This window comes from Canis aureus, chromosome X, assembly GCF_053574225.1.
Source record: "Canis aureus isolate CA01 chromosome X, VMU_Caureus_v.1.0, whole genome shotgun sequence".
Taxonomy (NCBI): domain Eukaryota; kingdom Metazoa; phylum Chordata; class Mammalia; order Carnivora; family Canidae; genus Canis; species Canis aureus.
This window is the reverse complement of record NC_135649.1, coordinates 47,369,323-47,388,995: the sequence shown is the minus strand read 5'-3', so window position 1 is coordinate 47,388,995 and position 19,673 is coordinate 47,369,323. Positions and strand designations below refer to the sequence as shown.

General features: G+C 41.3%; 2 protein-coding genes across 4 annotated transcripts in view; one reads left to right on the top strand and one right to left on the bottom strand.

The window, feature by feature from the left end:
• Positions 1–19,673, top strand: part of BEX3 (brain expressed X-linked 3) — a 323,487-nt gene that overhangs the window by 184,602 nt on the left and 119,212 nt on the right. The window lies entirely within an intron of this gene.
• On the bottom strand, positions 7,318–8,995 carry TCEAL8 (transcription elongation factor A like 8). 2 transcript variants are annotated; one of them, XM_077890417.1, is made up of 3 exons: positions 8,840–8,995; positions 8,361–8,433; positions 7,318–7,746 (listed from the first exon to the last, which is right to left on the bottom strand). In XM_077890417.1, the coding sequence occupies exon 3, from the start codon at positions 7,709–7,711 to the stop codon at positions 7,358–7,360; it is 354 nt and encodes a 117-aa protein (XP_077746543.1). In that variant the 5' UTR covers positions 7,712–7,746; positions 8,361–8,433; positions 8,840–8,995; the 3' UTR covers positions 7,318–7,357. The 2 variants fall into 2 exon arrangements, with proteins under 2 accessions (XP_077746543.1, XP_077746544.1); XM_077890418.1 differs by having other exon boundaries at positions 8,361–8,472; positions 8,840–8,987.

The following is a 19,673-nucleotide window of genomic DNA, read 5'->3' as shown; positions in this document are numbered from 1 at the left end:
GCCTTTGGCCCAGGGCGCGATCCTGGAGACCCGGGATCGAATCCCACGTCGGGCTCCCGGTGCATGGAGCCTGCTTCTCCCTCTGCCTATGTCTCTGCCTCTCTCTCTCTGTCTCTCTGTGACTATCATAAATAAATAAAAAAAAAAATTTAAAAAAAAAAAAAGAAAAATTGTTGGCAATTTCACATAAAATCAAGCAGTTGCCTTTTCTTTGCCCCAGCCAACTCTACTCCTAGATACTTACCCAAGAGAAATAAGAACACATACACACAAAAAATTATACATCTTTATAGCAACTATAATTATAATAGACCAAAAAAATGCAAACAACTCAAATGTCTAAAACATTTGGTTATTTTGGATAATAATTAGGATAAACAAATTGTATATTCACACTATGAAAAAGGACAGGAAACTTTTTGGAGTGATGGAAACCTTTTTGGAGCAATGGAAATTGTATATACTTAAAGTCTGTGCATTTCACTGTATGTAAATTTTACCTCACTTTTTTTTAAAAGAGTATAAATCAGAATAGATGCATCATAAAGGCAAGAATTTTCTTTTGTTCACTGCTTTGTCTCAAGGCCTAGCCAAGGGCCAGTGCACTTCCGCAGGAGCTCAATAAACAACAGGGGGAGGTAGGTAGGGGGGAAAGAAGCAGACCTTGGAAATCTACATCAGTGGCTGTCAAATGTGTAATGTAGACTTTACTTTGACTTTCAACCCTAGATGTACAGATATGCCTTGTATCTGAAACCTTATATTATTAATCCACTTCCTAGGTTTCTAAGAATCCTTTTGATCAATTACAAGTGTTCTGAAATTTAAGAAAATGCCTATTTCAACAAAAGGTTTTCTGACTCTAAATCTAGGGACACCTTGGTGGCTCAGCGGTTGAGCTTGTGCCTTCGGCTCAGGGCGTGATCCCAGTTCCAGGATCAATTCCTACATTGGGCTCCCCAGGGGAGTCTGCTTCTCCCTCTGCCTATGTCTCTGCCTCTCTCTCTGTGTCTCTAATGAATAAATAAATAAAATCTTTTAAAAAAATAAAAATAAATCAATCTAGTTTTTTCATACTGCCTCCGCTTTACATGGTGAGCCTCCAGGATTAAGGGATAAACTGGTTAAGTGATGAGTATGGGTCTTAGCAGGATTACATCCATGTAGTTGGATAACATTTATCTTAGCACATGTGGCCAGTATCATCAGAGAGTTGAATATAGAGTCTCAGGAGAAAAGCTTGGGGTGGATAAACTGATTTTGGCTAGCACAGTCTTATACACAGTAAGCATCCAGTGAATATTTGTTGAATGAGTAGATAAGTGAAATGTAAATTTGGGAGCTCTGGTAAATACAACTGAGGGTATATATCCTGCCAGTATTTATTATAGAAAAATACTATACTTGTGTATTTTTTAAGATTCTATTTATTTATTCATGAGAGACACACACAGAGAGAGGCAGAGACATAGGCAGAGGGAGAAGCAATCTTCCTGTGGGGAGCCTGATGCAGGACTCAATCCCAAGACCCCAGGATCATGCCCTGAGCCAAAAGCAGCGGCTCAACCACTGAGCCACCCAGGTGTCCGTATACTTGTGTATTCTTTTTTTTTTTAATTTTTATTTATTTATGATAGTCACGGGGGGGGGGGCGGGCAGAGACACAGGCAGAGGGAGAAGCAGGCTCCATGCACCGGAAGCCCGATGTGGGATTCGATCCCCGGTCTCCAGGACCGCGCCCTGGGCCAAAGGCCCGGCGCCAAACCGCTGCGCCACCCAGGGATCCCACTTGTGTATTCTTAATAGCAGAATTAGGAATGAGTTTCGTAATGTCCTTTAAAAATTATGTTTATTGCTATTTTATTTTTGAAATAATAATATCACTTTGTAGGAGAATATTTAGAAAGTAGTTATAAAATGCCACCTTGTGACCAAAGACAGAAACACACACACACACACACACACACACACACACAAACAAAGATAGAAGCACACCATTTCTCACAAGGTAGAGTGGCACCCAGGTAGCATAGAGCCGGGAAACTCCTCAGCTAGTACCCTCAGAGGTCTGACACTTACACCAGGTTCTTCTCAGAAGTAAGATGGAACAGAAAGCAAACAAGGAACTGGAAGAGCCAACAGGCCCTATCTCAGCTAAAGAGATAGGAGAAATGGTATTATAATACTTTCACCTTTATGTATGAATTATACAAACACTACACGGAGCACCTGGGTGGCTCAGTCAGTTAAGTTTCTGCCTTCAGCTCAGGTCATGATCCCAGGGTCCTGGGATGGAGACTTGTGTTGGGCTCCCTGCTCAGTGGGGAGTTGGTATCTCCTCCCCCTTCCCTCCACTCATGTTCTCTTTCTCACTCTCACTCTCAAATAAATAAAATCTTTATGGAAAAACTCAACATGTTCATTAAAAAGTTAAAACTGGATATACAGAGAAGAATAAAGATGAATTTATAAATTTCCCATAATAATACCATTTAGAAATATTCACTTCAGGGATCCCTGGGTGGTGCAGCGGTTTGGCGCCTGCCTTTGGCCCAGGGCACGATCCTGGTAGACCCGGGATCGAATCCCACATCGGGCTCCCGGTGCATGGAGCCTGCTTCTCCCTCTGCCTGTGTCTCTGCGCCTCTCTCTCTCTGTGACTATCATAAATAAATAAAAATTTAAAAAAATAGAAATATTCACTTCAAATTGTTTGATATTTCTCTTTACCGTGTGTGTGTGTGTGTGTGTGTGTGTGTGTGTGTGTGTTGCAGCTGGCTTTCTCATGAAACAGTATGATGATCAGAAATGGCTTTCCATGTCAATGAGATGTTTCTACATCATATTTTGTAATTCATGAAAGTAAGATTTTCTTCATGATTTTAAATTTTCAGGCAGATAACTAAATAAATTGGAAATTTAGAAGGAATTTGTTTCTCATCTTACAATACACAAAAGGGACCAGAGTGCATAAATGCTGTAAATGTATATAGAATTCAATTATTTCTGGAGTGCCTAGGTGGCTCAGTCAGTTAAGTGTCTGCCTTTGGATCAGGTCATGATCCTGGAGTCCCACAATGAGCTCCGGGGGGTCTGCTTCTCACCCCACTCGTGCTCTCTGTGTCTCAAATATATAAATAAATCTTTGAAAAAAGAATTATTTTAGAATTTCAAATGAATGACAGTTATTCCATTTAGTTTATGTACCATTTGCTTATGCAAGGGATAAGGTTGAATGAAAGAAATGAGAATAGACTTTTCCTTTGGAAGGGTGATATGGAATCAAGGAAGCATATTTGAGTAACTTTCATATTTGAGTATTATCTCAGCATAACCTGATGATGATAATGATGAATGATGATGATGATGATGATGGCACTGTTGATAATGATGATCAAAGATCTAACATTTTCTGAGGGTCTTTTGCATGCCAGGAATTTTATATAGTCTTCTGCATTTACTTCCAACAATGGTCTTAAGGGTTTATGTAGGGTTACACTTATTTTAGAGATGAATGAATCTGGGCTCATACTTCTTATAAGCAGAGAATCCAATTCCAGCCATATTGCTTTCACATTATATTGGCTTCACTCTTTCAGATGATGGGTTCCCAGGACTTGCCTACTGATCCTTAGGAATCTTTACAGTATGTGGCCTATGCCCAACAGGAATCCATTGAATATTCACTCAATACCATCCTTTGATGATGATGATGGTGGTGATAATTATGATGATGATAAGAGCAATGATAATGGTGGAGAGGACATTTTCTCTTTGATCTAAGAGTTCTATTTCCAGGGAGCCCATAAATGGCTCAGTTTCAAAGATAGTAGGTGTCCTCCAAGAAAAAAAGATAAGTGATTTATGCAATGTTGCATGCTATAAGGGGAAGAGCCCAGATTGAAACCCAAGTTATTATGGTTCTAAGGCCATACCCTTAACCACTCTGCCTTCCTAAACCCAAGAATTTGAATTTTATCTTCACCTTAGCCCAACCAGTCTTTTAGGATATCAAAAAAAAAAAAGTGGTAATAAGGGGATCCCTGGGTGGCTCAGCGGTTTAGCGCCTGCCTTCGGTCCAAGGCATGATCCTGGAGTCCCGGGATCGAGTCCCACATCAGGCTTCTGCATGGAGCCTGCTTTTCCCTCTGCCTGTGTCTCTGCCTCGCTCTCTGTGTGTCTCTCATGAATAAATAAATAAAATCTTAAAAAAAAAGTGGTAATAATTCCTCAGATGAGAAACCTAAAGATAAAGGATCACAATTGCTTCCTCCAACATCAATGCCTTTAAAAGCATCTTCATACCAATTCACAGCTTGACTGCCCTGGCCCCAAGTTAGGGGCTGGGTCTGCAGTGCAAGGGTGTTGTTCAAACAGAAGGTGACACCCCATTTCTCCTGAACTGTAGGACCATATGCTTTTGCATGCTTCCTTTACCTGGGGTTTCCTATATCCCTGAGCCTGGGCTCATACAGACATCAGAAGTACCGCACCAGGCATACACAGAGCTAAAGTTATTGCAGAACCACACCAACACGCCCAGACACAAGAGGCCCTTCTGGGAGTCTAAGCAAGGTAGGTGGGAGAGTGATGAGGGAGGTCTTGTCTGAGATCTGTCCCCATTTCCCTTCAATTGCTTTGGGGGCTACTTCATTGGACTTGAGAGGCAACCTCTTCTGCTTTATCTCCAAGTCTTTTGTCTTTTGGCTAAGACAATTGCTTAGCCAAAGACTGTCATGACCAATGTTTCCAGTTAGGAATCTTTGGGGCTTTATATCTTCCCTCATAAAAAGTTCCCCAAAAGAGAAAGGGAGAAGGAAAGGAAAGACAGTAACTGTCCTCCAAGTATGTCGAAGACAGCCCAGTCATCAGCTTGGGAGAGTCTGTGCCTGGCTGCAGGCTGAAGCAGAGAAATCATAGTTAGATCCACGCTGAGGAGGAATGTGACTTGGGTGAACCCTTCCACATCCTACCTGAACACCACCCCCTCTGAGCACCAGGAGAATGGATTTATCCTGTCTTGTAAAACTGATACAGTTAGCCCCTGAAGTTCATCTCACTGCAACCAGAGTCCAGACCAACTGGCATCCATCAGGCTATTGCAACCTTTAAGAATGGTCTGGAGACATGAATTTCCCCCAAAATGACATCACACAATGAAAAAATTAAAACAAAGCCAAAGGGTGTAGGACTGGCTCACCATTTTGTGTGCTGATCACAAAAAAAGAGATCTTGAATATATCTTACTCATATTGTAAGGAGTGAATGTATGGCCAAACATGGTGTTCAGTGAAGGAGAGTATATCTAAGATTACATTCCTTCCCTTGGCTTTATGTATTATTTATTAAAGGAAATCTTTTAAATTTTATGTATAAATTTGTCAGTCTTTCATAATTAAAGGCAAGCACTCTTATACGCCCCTACTTTCTGAATTTCAATAAACATTCACCAATATTGTCTTCTAATTAAAGCTCATATTTGTAATAATGGAAAATACTGTATTTACCAGTCACCCTCATGCTTCGATGTGTATCATAATCACCTAGTGGAGCATGCTGTTACTTCTACAACCCACCTCCTGTGAGTCCTAAGGTAAGCCCCAGAAATCAGTATTAAAGATGCTTCCCAAGGTGGTTCTAATGCAGGTGATTATGCAGGACTTTGATGAAACATTTGGAGTACAATCTATTTCATGCACTTTCTTTTTGGAATTGCTTGCCAGAATACTAGAGAAACAAACTTGTGGGAGTCAATAGCAGAATGTGGATAACACCAGCTCCTTAGTAATAATTAAATCAAGAAACCAACTAAATATTGAAACATGAGGCCTCAGTTAAACACAAGTATGTGGGACTATTAGGAGAAAAGACATTTTTGTTCTGTAGGGGAAATACAATTCCTAACGTTTACCTGATAGCCTTTCTACTAGTACATTTAGATTACTAGTAGTGCCTTCACTAGTCTTTTTCATGTTTCAACTGGAGTTGGGGTAGGGTGAAGGGACTATTTCCTTAGATCTGTTTCCTATATTGCTGTGTGCGACTTATCCATATTCAAAGTCCTGTGAACCAGCAAGTCAGGCCTTCCAGGAGCCTTTAGGGAGAGATCATCTCAGAAGAGGACAAAACCTTAGTCCTTAGACCCGAGGCAACTCTGACTACAACATTGTTTAAATTCAAACTTGTACCTTGGTCCAACTCCCAAAATGGCCTCATCGTGTCTGACTCCGATTTAGAGGAGGGGTCCTGGAATTGAAAACAGAAGGGGCTGTTTGCTAAGAACCCTGCAAGGCACTGTGGCCCAAGCAATCCTAGAGCAATCTCACCTGTTTAAGAGTCACTATAAAGCAGAGGCTTTGGAAGACAGAGTGGGGGTTCAACCCACTGGGGACTCTAGGAGTGGGTTTTGACACCCAAGGACTCCAGTATGCCAGGAGCAGTGAGGGCCAACAGACAGCAAAGGACCCAGCAGAAGAGGTAGCAGTGCCCAGCAGGCATGGCAAAACCCAGGGGAGGAGGGTGGGGCTCAACAGCAGAGGACTGCCATGGAAGTCCCCACTGCCCTGCATACTAATGGACTTGCCCCTGAGCACAGGTAAGTGTCAGGGCCCTCCCTCAGATAACTGATGTTCTGTAGTGGGTTGGGGTTCTGTATGCACAGGCGGGAACAAGAGTCCACCAAGCCACAGCTCAGTCACCTCATTTCTTCCTCACAGCAGCCCTGTGAGGCAAATGATTTCCCCTCGAAAAGGACGGAGTCTTAAGTATATCTGTAATAACTGCCAGTTTTATTCCTCTGGCTAAGAGATCCAGAGGTAACTTGAGGTTTACTTTTTTTTTTTAATAGTTCTTCCATCAAGAGTTTAGGTGCCCCCATTGCCCTTATAAGCTGGTTGCAAATTATTTAACTCTTAATTATAAATTTTTTTTTGTGTGTGTGTGACATGTGTTCATGAAAAAAATACATATAAGCAAAAAGAAAAAAGCTCACGCCACACAGAAATAAGCAGTCAAATTTTTGATATATGTATGTATGTATACACACACACGCACACAAATTTGGGATTTAATCCTACATGTGAACTGGTACTAAATATACTGCTCTGTAACCTGTTCTGTTTTACTTTACAATATAGAATGAATATATTTCCATGCAAATATGTTAAACTTTCCAATTGAAAAACAGACCTCTGGAATGGGTCAAAATACAAAATCCAGTGAGATGGTGGTAACAAGGAAGCTACCTAAAACAAAATTCCACCAGATGATTAAAGGTAAAACAAAGGTCAGAGATACATCAGAAAACGCTAACAGAAAGAAAGCAGGGGCCAGATTTTAATATCAGACAAAAAAGAATTCAAGGCCTAAAGCACACAGGATAAGGACGGCTACGTGAATGTCTTTGCTTCCAATGCATCATCACAAACTTGTTTCTTACTCTTCTTATCTCTTCCCTAAGCCTTTCCAACTCATCTACTCCTCTTATCATTTCTTCAGGGTCCAAATGCCTCACAGGAGTGTCCTCTTTAAACCCTGGGCCAGGTTGAATCAGCCCTCCTCTAAGATTTCCTTCTGCTTCCTGGCTTACACCTTCTTCAGAAGGTTGAGGATTTCCTTCTCCCTCCTGTGGTACATCTTCTGAAGGGCGGTCTGCCTCGGTCTTTGGCATGTTCTGTGGTTTTCCTTCATTTTCTTCACAAGACTTTTGCATGTTGAATATTTTTCTGGTATTTCTTTTGAATAATCCTAGAAAACAAGGAAACCAAACAACTAGATGCCAGACAAACAGACCAAAAGCCACAGTATAGGTTCCCATAGCGACAGGCCCCGGCTCATTCAGGTCCCTAATTGTCAAAAGTTTTCCAACTAGAGAAGGCTAGGTCCTCAGACTCAGAACTCCCCTGACTCCACCCCTTCCTCCACCTCCCTTCCCTCCCCCTCTCGCTCCAGCTCCATCTTTCCTCCTCTGGCTCCAGCCCACCATTTCCCAGCAGGCCCTGCTTACAGGCCTCTCCTAGCCCAGAAACGCGAGCAGCGCGGAAGCAATTAACCCCCTCGTCAGACGCCGGTCTCCAATATTCCCGCCCTCTCGGGCTTTCCCAAGCGGTCCCAGTCTCCCGCCACTCACCTGAGATCGGCTGGTGCAGTCTCTGACCTCCCCTCCCCCTTCCACTTCTCTCCAGCCTCCCCTGCCCCCGCCCCATTTCCGCTGCAGGCTCTGCAAAGGCCTCCAGCGCTTAATCTGGATGGGGAGAGGCTGTGGCGACCCCAAGATGTGCTTCGGTGTCATGCACGCACTCACACTCACACCCCCACCCCGTACCCGAAGGGACCTGAGGCAATTGCACCCTTACACTGACCTGCAGGGATCCAGGGGATTTTCCTGCCTCCTTCCCTCACTCGATTTGTGTCGCGCCCAAAAGACCAAGAGTCCTGCAGACCGACAGGAGCGCTTGCTGAGCAGGCCAGTACCTGAATCACCGGTCCCTTTCAGGATTCTAGGCCTTGTTCATCTAAAGTCCCACGTCCTCATCCTCTCCTTCTTTCAAGGCAACCCCACCCCTCCCCGGTGCCCACCGGTTCCCTGCAAGCAGGGAGTGGGAAACGCAAGTTATTTCCCTAATTTTTTCAACGTCTCTCTAGGGACTCTCAGTTGGCCGCCCTTCTCCCTTTCCACCCCCACCCCCGCCCCCACCAAACAGGTCCGAATTTCCTGCACAAAAATGGAGGGAGCATGGCGGGCTGTAATGTTGGGACAACAGTGGCGACCCCGTCTGGCTTCTGCTCTCCGGCTCATAGACCCCGCGGTGCCCAAGGCAGCGTCCGCTTTTATACTGACCTGAAAGGATCCGGGGCACTTTCCTCCAGTAATACGGAGCTGCTACTGGGAAACAGGCCCTGGACTATAAGGACTTCTGCACACGTCGACTCCTGGTCACGTGAAGATCGCGTCATCAATGAGCTCCAGTCTTCAGTTACCCCTCCCATTTAACACTGCAGCCCGCCCCCTGCATTCCCTCCACTTGATACTGTCAATCTTTTTTCGTATTTGCCAATCAGAGACAATAGAATTGTTATCTTCTCCCTGCAGTTGCTATTAGCCTTTCTTGGATCGCCTGGGAGGACCACCCCTTAGGGGTTAATCGACCATTTCTCCTTCTTTGGGGAATTATCTCTTTCTCTCTCCCTCTGCTTCAAATTCGCCCATCTTCCCTCCTCCCCCAAGACCTACAGTCCACCATTTCCACAGGAGTCCCATCTAGCATTAAAATGGTCGAAGGTGGTAGGTGGGGAGAGGAGTGGGGGTAGAGGCAGCTAGGAAAGAATGCAGGAGTGAGTGGAATTTTTTTTTAGTAGTTCTCTTGAATTTTTTGATGCGTTAAGCATAATATTAAATGATCATGAAGTTTTACAATAATGTTTTAGAAAGAGATGCCATATAATCAATATTTGACACAATATGGAAGACAAAATAGTTTTATCAATTTTTAAGACTTTGGAACAAAGTTTCCTAATGGCTACAAATGAAATGACAGTTCTCACAACATATTGATGTGTTAGAAAAAAAATTTAATCTTATTAAAAGAGCACCTTAAAAAAAACTGACTCCCAGATTAATCTCTGGAAAGAAGCCCGTTTTTCTCTTGTTAGCAATCTTATATAAGTAATCCACTACTTTTTCTCTCTCTGGCTGAACTCAAGTTACCAAATGTTAAATGTCTGACCTTTTCATTGATGACTGCTGAATGGCTTCCACTCGGGTTTCAAATAGGTTTTAGACAGACCTCTTAGGTCCCTTAGGATCTGATGCCTTGTTAATCAGAAGTGTCCCCAGAAATGCCTGCTTTCTTCAGAGTGAACTTTATTTTGGAATTCAAATAAATATGTTGGAAAATAGCTTTCATACGCTCACAAACACTCAGAAAGGAGAGAGTACCCTGTATCTCAGGTGTGAGGTTTTATTAGCAGGTAGAATTTTTATTCATTCATGGCATTCTTGAGATATTCTGGTATCATTCATTTTGTTCCATTAAAAAAGAGAACTATCAACATGCGTAATTGTTATGATCAGAAGCAGAGCAAACATCATTGCTGTAAAAAAAATAGTTAAAAAAGGAAACTGATATTCCAACAACCCATAATCCACTGGTACTTGGAAGTGTGTTGTTGCCAGAAATGACATTCTGGCCAGTGGAGCCAGCTGGAGAGTATGAGAAGGAGGAAGTAAGGGATCTTTTGTCTAGGATTGTCACAGGGGGATGCAGCAGCCAACAACAAAGCCTGCCATGGAAAAGGAAAGGTTCAAAAAATAAATGTTTTTGCTGTCTTAATGTTTTATAATTTATACTTAAGCATGAAGAATTTATCCCACAGTTGAGATACATTTATCTATTATTCAAGAGAGAGTTTTTAATGTAAATATAGCTGGTGAACTGTAAAGATATAATCCTGAACTACCACAAAATGTTTCAATTCATTCTTTCAGATGTTACATGTAATGGGAGACAACTCTGATTTTTAAAAATTACTATCATATAGCAAAATTAGCCACTTTCTGTGTGTACAGTTCTGTGAAGTTTAACAAATGTATAATTTGTGTAATCACCACCACAATCAGGATGCAGTTCAATCACCACCCCCAAAAAACCCTCCTTTATGCTACCTACCCCGTTGTAGTCATAATTTACCCCCTTCTCTGAACTATAGCTACCACTGATCTATTCCCAATTCCTATAGTTTTGTCTTTTTCAGAATATTAAATAAAAGAAATCTACGAGGGATCCCTGGGTGGCGCAGTGGTTTGGCGCCTGCCTTTGGCCCAGGGCGCGATCCTGGAGACCCGGGATCGAGTCCCACGTCGGGCTCCCGGTGCATGGAGCCTGCTTCTCCCTCTGCCTGTGTCTCTGCCTCTCTCTCTCTCTCTGTGTGACTATCATAAATAAATAAAAATTAAAAAAAATTAAAAAATATAAAAAATTAAAAAAAAAGAAATCTACGATATATCACTTTTAGAGATAGGCTTCTTTCACTCAGTGTGATGCCCTGGAAAGTCATTTAAGCTGTTTCATGTAGCAAGCTCATTCTTTTCTTTTTGCTGAGTAGTAATTATTCTGTTATATGGATGCTCCAGTTTATTTGTCCATTTACCCAAAGGAATGTAAGTTGTTTCTACTTTTGAGTGATTATGAAAAGAGCTGCTATACACATTTGTGTACAGGTTTAGGTCCTTACTGCCTCATGCCTGACTGTTACAAGAACCCCCCTCTGACTTATCTGCCTTTGGTGACTTTCTCTCCCTCTCTAATTTACCTTGCACGTTACCATCAAATTAAACTTTACTCTTCCTTATTCTTAACTTATTTTCCTTCTTGAAGGCAACCCCACCATCAGAGAAGTAAATCCTATTTTATTCATCCTGACGTTAAGCATTGATCTGAATTGAGCATGAGGATGCATGTTCCCAGCCTTGTCATATACTACATCAAAAGGAACTCTCACTCACTGTTTCCCAAGTATGCTTTCTCCTCTCTTTGTCCTCATGGGCCATTTTTTCCTTGTAATTGCCCTCCACTTCCTCCTAGATCCTGGTCCTGCTCATTCTTAGGGGCCCAGACTTCATCAACCAGCCTCTAAAGCCACCCCAACTGGAGGTGATCTCTCCCTTTTCCTATTCATGCTGCACAAGAGTCTGCACCCCTCATATGGGCCTTAGGAAAGGTTGCCTTGTACCTTTGCCCTTTCCTGTTAGTTTAGGGGAAGGATATATCTAACCAGGCAGATGGTCAGAGGTGGGCTGAAAATATGGGGAGTCAGGCTCCAGCTCACATGTTGCTTTAGTGGCTCTTGTAATTTTTAATGGTGCATCTCCCAGAAATCTGAGTTTCAGAAGGAGCTGTTTGCAGGCTCACAGATGAGCCTTCTTTCTGTCTGCAAAAAAATTAAAGCTGAAGTTTCATTGTCCCCTCTTCTGCTTATTCTGCTTATGTGTAGTCAGAGCAACTTTAATACCATTTTTATGGAGCTATCAATAGAGAATATTGACCTTGTTTTCCTAAATACTCACAAGAGAGACATCAGTCACCTCACTGGTGCACACCTGACAGCCAGATTATACAGGCCTTTACATTTATTGTTGTCCCTGAGCAATTTCAGTGCATCAATATAACACTGAGCTACCTTTGAAATTAAGTTAATCACAGTAGCTTTTAAATATAAGTAGATTTTTGAAGATAATAGCATTATATTAAATCTATTTTTAAAAAGAAATGGAAAAGGTGCACATATTAATTTTAACAATAAAGACATGAAATCTAGGAAGTAGATGCCCTGAGCTTCTGACCCAATCAATGCCCTGTCTTCATGTGCCAAGAGGACACTAGGGATAGCTCCAAAGCCCAAAGTCCTTCAGGTGTCAAGAGGAGAGAAGACAGAAGGAAGCATTTTAGCAGCCAGGAGTTCTTGTACAAGACTGTGATATCCAGAATATTGTTTTCTATAATCCCTTTAGAAGTCACTTCCATGGTGTTTTGTTCTGAGGCTCTATATTCAGCAACTCCTACTGCATATTTCTTCATTGCTGTTTCTTTTTTTTTCAAGAATGTTTTATTAATAATAAATTTATTTTTTATTGGTGTTCAATTTGCCAACATACAGAATACCACCCAGTGCTCATCCCGTCAAGTGCCCCCCTCAGTGCTGTTTCAAAGCTCATCCCACAGTAGAGCTTGAGACAGCTATTCCCCTCCTTTTAGTTCTCTAGCATAGTCTGTATGGCTTGAAAATATCATTCCCAGCATGGCAAAATCTCCTCCAGATCCAAAGGTTTAGCTGCATTGTGTGGACTCAAGTGGCCATCTTCTAAGAGGATTTCCCCTTTCAGAGCAAAGTAAACACAACACAATAGGTCTTTGTTCTACAGAGGGTAGTCCATTCATGTTCTGATAAGTGGAGCACAGAAAACCTGATTTCCAATTAGTCTGTATCTGTTTCAGAAAGTAAACCCTTCTACCATCCCTCCCTACTATGTTCCCTGACATTTGGAAATTTGGGATGGATAAATTTCAAAAGTTTCACAAACTATTCAGAATAGCGATTTGAAAAAAAAAAAATAGCTATTTGCCACATCCAAGCAAATGAACCTAATTTGAAGCACAACTTCCTTTTCTTTTTTAAAAAAGATTTTATTTATTATTTGAGAGAGAGTGAGAGAACACAAGCATAGGGAGCAGCAGAGTGAGAGGGAGAAGTAGACTCCCCACTGAGCCAGGAGCCAAATGTGGGGGCTTGCTTTTAGGACCCTGAGATCACAATCCCAACCGTAGGCAGCGGCTTAACTGACTGAGTCACCCAGGCATCCCTGAAGCACAACTTCAATGATACTCTTCATCTCTTCCAGTTAATTCTGCCCACGTCCTGAACTCACAGCTAAATGTTACATATATTGTGGATTTTTGTGGTGAAGAGTTTCTATTTATCAGGGCATAATGCTTATTATGAATTGCTGTGAACCTGAAATCGTAGGTCATAACCACTGCCATTTTAAATGTCCCCAATGGTATCCATGTTGGCCACAGTAAGAGGAATCCCTGAGTTGGTCTGTTTAGACTTAATATGTTAGAGAATGCTCAAGATCCACCTCAGCTAGATTCTCTAGATTGCTTTGTTTAGTTAAACCTTAAGATCTGCATCTATGTAGAACCTCTTGAGAGGTTCAGGGGAGGCACACTTCAACTGTACTACAGCTTGGGCCAGGCAACTTTTTCCTGTGGCAGAAGATGAGTTGTTGGGGAGTGAGTGCACTTGCTGTAGGCTGAGTGCTTTTAAATTTTAAATTTAGGGGCGCCTGGGTGGCTCAGTCAGTTAAGCATCTGCCTTCTGCTCTGGCTCCCCTCAAGATCCCAGGGTCCTGGGATGGAGGTGGAGGTTCCTGCTCAGCCAGGAGTCTGCTCCTTCCTTTCCTGCCTCTCCCCTTCATCAGTTGTGCCCTCAGGCTCTCTCTCTCTTTCCCACTCTGTCTCTCAAAAATAAATAAATAAAATCTTTAAAAAATTAAATTTATAATGAGAAGAAAGTCTATGCTGGCCTCTTGATTCTGCCTTGGTTGCCTGTTCTACACTATCCTTTCGACCCTGTATTTTTGCATCTGAACACTTTCACCCTGTTTTGTTGGCCTTCTCCTTTGTATCCCTCACTTATCTGAAAATGCCATCAGTACAAAAACTTTATCTGGTTCAAGTTTGTAACCATTCCAATGCTGAAACACTAAGTTGGTGGAAAAAATCTAAATTTGCATTAATATGGGAATGATTAAATAAATTACCCATACTTACTGGCACAAAAACAGACAGATAGATCAATGGAACAGAATAGATAATCCGGAAATGGACCTTCAACTTTATGGTCAACTAGTATTTGACAAAGACAGTCTCTTCAATAAATGGTGCTGGGAAAATTGGACATCCCTATGCAGAAGAATGAAACTAGACCACTCTCTTGCACCACACACAAAGATAAACTCAAAATGGATGAAAGATCTAAATGTGAGACACGATTCCATCAAAATCCTAGAGGAGAACACAGGCAACACCCTTTTTGAACTCGGCCACAGTTACTTCTTGCAAGATACATCCATGAAGGCAAGAGAAACAAAAGCAAAAATGAACAATTGGGACTTCATCAAGATAAGAAGCTTGTGCACAGCAAAAGAAACAGTCAACAAAACTAAAAGCCTACAGCATGGGAGAAGATACTTGCAAATGACCTATCAGATAAAGGACTAGTATACAAGATCTATAAAGAACTTATTAAACTCAACAGCAAAGAAACAAAGAATCTAGTCATGAGGGATCCCTGGGTGGCGCAGCGGTTTGGCGCCTGCCTTTGGCCCAGGGCGCGATCCTGGAGACCCGGGATCGAATCCCACGTCAGGCTCCTGGTGCATGGAGCCTGCTTCTCCCTCTGCCTGTGTCTCTGCCTCTCTCTCTCTCTCTGTATGTGACTATCATAAATAAATAAAAATTAAAAAAAAAAAGAATCTAGTCATGAAATGGGCAAAAGACATGAACAGAAATCTCATAGAGGAAGACATAGACATGGCCAACAAGCACATGAAAAAATGCTCCACATCATTGGCCATCAGGGAAATACAAATCAAAACCACAAGGAGATTCCACCTCACACTAGTGAGAATGGGGAAAATTACCAAGGCAGGAAACCACAAATGTTGGAGAGGGTGCGGAGAAAAGGGAACCCTCTTACACTGTTTGTGGGAATGTGACCTGGTGCAGCCACTCTGGAAAACTGTGTGGAGGTTCCTCAAAGAGTTAAAAATAGATCTGCCCTACGACCCAGCAATTGCACTGCTAGAGATTTACCCCAAAGATACAGATGCAATGAATCCGCGGGACACCTGCACCGCGGTGTTTATAGCAGCAATGTCCACAATAGCCAGAATGTGGAAGGAGCCCCGGTGTCCATCGAAAGATGAATGGATAAAGAAGATGTGGTTTATGTATACAATGGAATATTACTCAGCCATTAGAAACGACAAATACCCACCATTTGCTTCGATGTGGATGGAACTGGAGGGTATTATGCTGAGTAAAGTAAGTCAATCAGAGGAGAAACATTATATGTTCTCATTCATTTGGGGAATATAAAAAATAGTTAAAGGGAATAAAGGGGAAAGGAGAGAAAATGAGTGGGAAATATCAGAAACGGAAACAGTACATGAGAGACTCCTAACTCTGGGAAACGAACTAAGCGTGGTAGAAAGGGAGCTGGGCAGGGGGTGGGGGTGGCAGGGTGACAGGCACTGAGGGGGGCACTCGATGGGATGAGCACTGGGTGTTATTCTATATGTTGGCAAATTGAACACCAATAAAAAATAAATTTATTTAAAAAATTACCCCCCCCAAAAAAAAAAACAAAAAAAAATTACCCATACTATGGAAATTGTACAGATATAAAAAGGAATGAAATAATGCACGTATAAATGACATTGCATAATATTAAAATTATATTTTTTGAGTGACAAGTGGCAGATCAATATTTAAAGAATACTGCTTCATGCACATACACATAATGAATGCATATATATATATGCACACAACTAGTTTATTAAGTAGTTCCAATTTTCTGCCATAACATGAAATGGTTTTATTTTTCCCAGTAATTGCTGTCAACTGCAGTCTGTCAAATTCTCCCTTTCTCTCTGAACAATTAATTTATGTAATGACATTTCAGTTTGTTTCCTCAACTATTCAGTCACTTTCAATCATTAAGAGAGTTTTATTATAGGTTCTTGAAACTCAGCCTAGTGTATTGTTAAAACTTTTCGTTTTGAAATCATTTTAGTTCTAAAGAAGAGTTTTGAAGATATTACAAAGCATTTCCAGATACCCTACACCCAGCTTTGCCAATAATTATACTACGTTTATAAAAACAAATAAATTAACTTTTGTGCAATACTGTTAACTAAATTACAGACTTTGTTCAGATTTCTCCAGGTTTCCTATCAATGTCCTTTTTCTGTTCCATGATTCAACACAGGATACAAAGTTATACTTAGTTAACATGTCTTTTTAGTCTACTCTACTCTGTGACAGTTTCTCAATGTTCCCTTATTTTTTGACCTTGACAATTTTGAAGAGTGAGGTATTTTGTAGAATGTTCCTCAATTTGGGCTTGTCTGATATTTTTCTCATAGTTAAACTGGAATTAGTGATGTGGGGGCAGAATATCACAGAGGTGAAATGCCCTTTTCATCACAATATCAGGGTTATATGATATCAATATGACTGATCACTGGTGAAGTTGATTTTGATCACTTGGTTAAGATGATGTAGTCTTGGTTTCTCCACTTGTGAAGTTATATCTTTCTGTTTTGTACTCTATTCGTTAAAAGCAAGTTAGTAAATCTAGCCCACATTAAAGAGGGGAATTAAGTTCTACCTCCTGGAAGGAGGAATATCAAAGAATTTATGGATATGTGTTTGAAAACAACCATAGTAGTTAATAAATATTTGGGGTCAGATAATTTGAAGCTATGCAAATATTCTGTGGATTTTGCCTGCAATGATTATTACAGTGATGTTCTGATAGTAAATTTTTATATTACTCATTTCCTTCTACATTTAATACTTCCAAATTATTCTGTAAGGAAGATTTGTCCTCTCCTGTACCACTTATTTATTAATACAACTCTTTCTATCAGTATGACTCATGAATTCTTTTATTGAAAAAAAATTTTAAGGGGGAGTGACAGAAGGAGAGGAAGAGAGAGAATCTTAATCTACACTGAGCTTGGCCTCTGATATGGGACTCCACCTCATGACCCTGAGATCATGACCTGAGCCTGAATCAAGAGTCGGATGTTTAATCAACTGAGTCACCCAGGCACCCCTAATGAATTTTTAAGTCTTTGGGCTTATATGAACATTATTTGATATTTGATATTTGGTCCAAATTATTCCAGCCTTGGCCATTAGGGGCTCCTTCAGGTCGGCATACCTTCATCCTTTTTCTGCTTCCTTGCTTTCTGGTACTAAAAGATGTTCCAGGTTCATCTGGTATTGTGCTTTTTTCAGCCCAATAATCAGCCATTTCTCCAAGCAGTTTTGGTTACTTTTATGGGATAATCATATATAGTAATTAAGACCTGAATGCAAGATATTTTTGTTGCTACTGGAGTGTCCTTGATTTTAGGACTTCTCAGCTGACAGAGCAAGGAGATGTATGTATGCTAAACTGTATAAACACATACCTACAATATTTATTGTGTCTGTATCTCTCTCCTCTCTCTCTCTTTCCCTCTCCCCTCCCTCCCCACATAAGTTGATACTTATACATGTGACTCTAGTCCATTATGACAGGTATCTATTTAGCTTTCTCTCCATTTATTATTTTTTAAAAATTTTATTTATTTGACACACACACAGAGAGAGAGTGCACAAGCAAGGGAAGGGGCAGAGGGAGAGGGAGAAGCAGACTACCTGGCTGAGCAAGGAGCCCGACAAGGGGCTTGATCCCAGGACCCTGAGATCATGACCTGAGGCAGAGGCAGGCACCCAACTGACTGAGCCACGCAGGGGTCCCCATTTATTACTTTTCAAATTCGAGTAATCTCTACTCCCAGTGGGGCTCAAACTCATGACCCTGAGATCATGACTTGAGCCAAAATCAAGAATTAGTTGCTTAACCAACTTGGCCACCCAGGTACCCTCCCCACCTTTTTTTAAAATTAAATTTTCTTTAAAAAGATTTCATTTATTTATTCATGAGAAACACACAGAGAGGGGATCCCTGGGTGGCGCAGCGGTTTGGCGCCTGCCTTTGGCCCAGGGCGCGATCCTGGAGACCCGGGATCGAATCCCACATCGGGCTCTCGGTGCATGGAGCCTGCTTCTCCCTCTGCCTGTGTCTCTGCCTCTCTCTCTCTCTCTCTGTGTGTGACTATCATAAATAAATAAAAATTAAAAAAAAAAAAAAGAAACACACAGAGAGAGGCAAAGACAGAGACAGAGGGAGAAGCAGGCTCCTCACATTCCCCGACCTGGGATCACGCCCTGAGTTGAAGGCAGATGCTCAACCACTGAGCCACCCAGGTGTCCCCTCTTCCCACTTGTTTTTAACTGACAGTGAGAAACCTGGTTCTTCTTCTATATAATTTATTTACTTATTTATTTAATCCTAGTATATAGTTAAAGTAATTTCAAAATTGTTATCATGTATCCCTGTAAGAAACAAATTTCCCAACCAGAGCACAGAAATTATGTACAGTTCTTTTTATCTTGAGCCTTATAATATGCAGCCAAAACACTGTTTTCTAAAGAAACTTGGTCAGTTGTTTCTTTCCCTACCCTTTCAGTGAGGTTAGGGCATGCATCATACAATGCCTCAGGTTTTCATGATATATATTTTTCCATCTTTATGCTTTCAATCCATTTGTGAATCTAAAGTGTATCTCCTGTAAACAGCATATAGTTGGATCTTTTTAAAATTCAGTATGGTGATCTCTGCCTTTCATTTGAGTTGTTTAATTTATTCACACTTAATGTTATTATTGATAGAATTGGAATTATTTCTGCCAACTCACTTTTTGTCTGTCATGTCTGATGTATTTTTTGTCTCTCTCTTCCTCCTTTCCTTCTTTTTCCTTCCATTAATTGACTATACATATTTTTTTAATTTTTATTTTTTAAAGGTTTTATTTATTTATTCGTGAGAGACACAGAGAGAGAGAGAGAGGCAGAGACACAGGCAGAGGGAGAAGCAGGCTCCATGCAAGGAGCCCGACGTGGGACTTGATCCAGCGTCTCCAGGATCACGCCCTGGACTGAAGGTGGCGCTAAACCGCTGAGCCACCCGGGCTGCCCAATTGACTATATTTTAATGAAGGATTTTAATTTCTTTAAATGACGATTTCATTATATAGCTTTAAGTTGTTTCTTTTGTGATAGTCCCAGGACTTGGCATATACATCTTAACTTACCAGGATATATTTCATATATATATATATATATATATTTTTAGATTTTATTCATTTATTCATTAGAGACATGGAGAGAGAAAGAGAGAGAGAGAGAGACAGAGACAGAGGGAGAAGCAGGCTCCATGCAGGGGGCCCGAAGTGGAACTCGATCCCGGGACTCCAGGATCACGCCCTGAGCCAA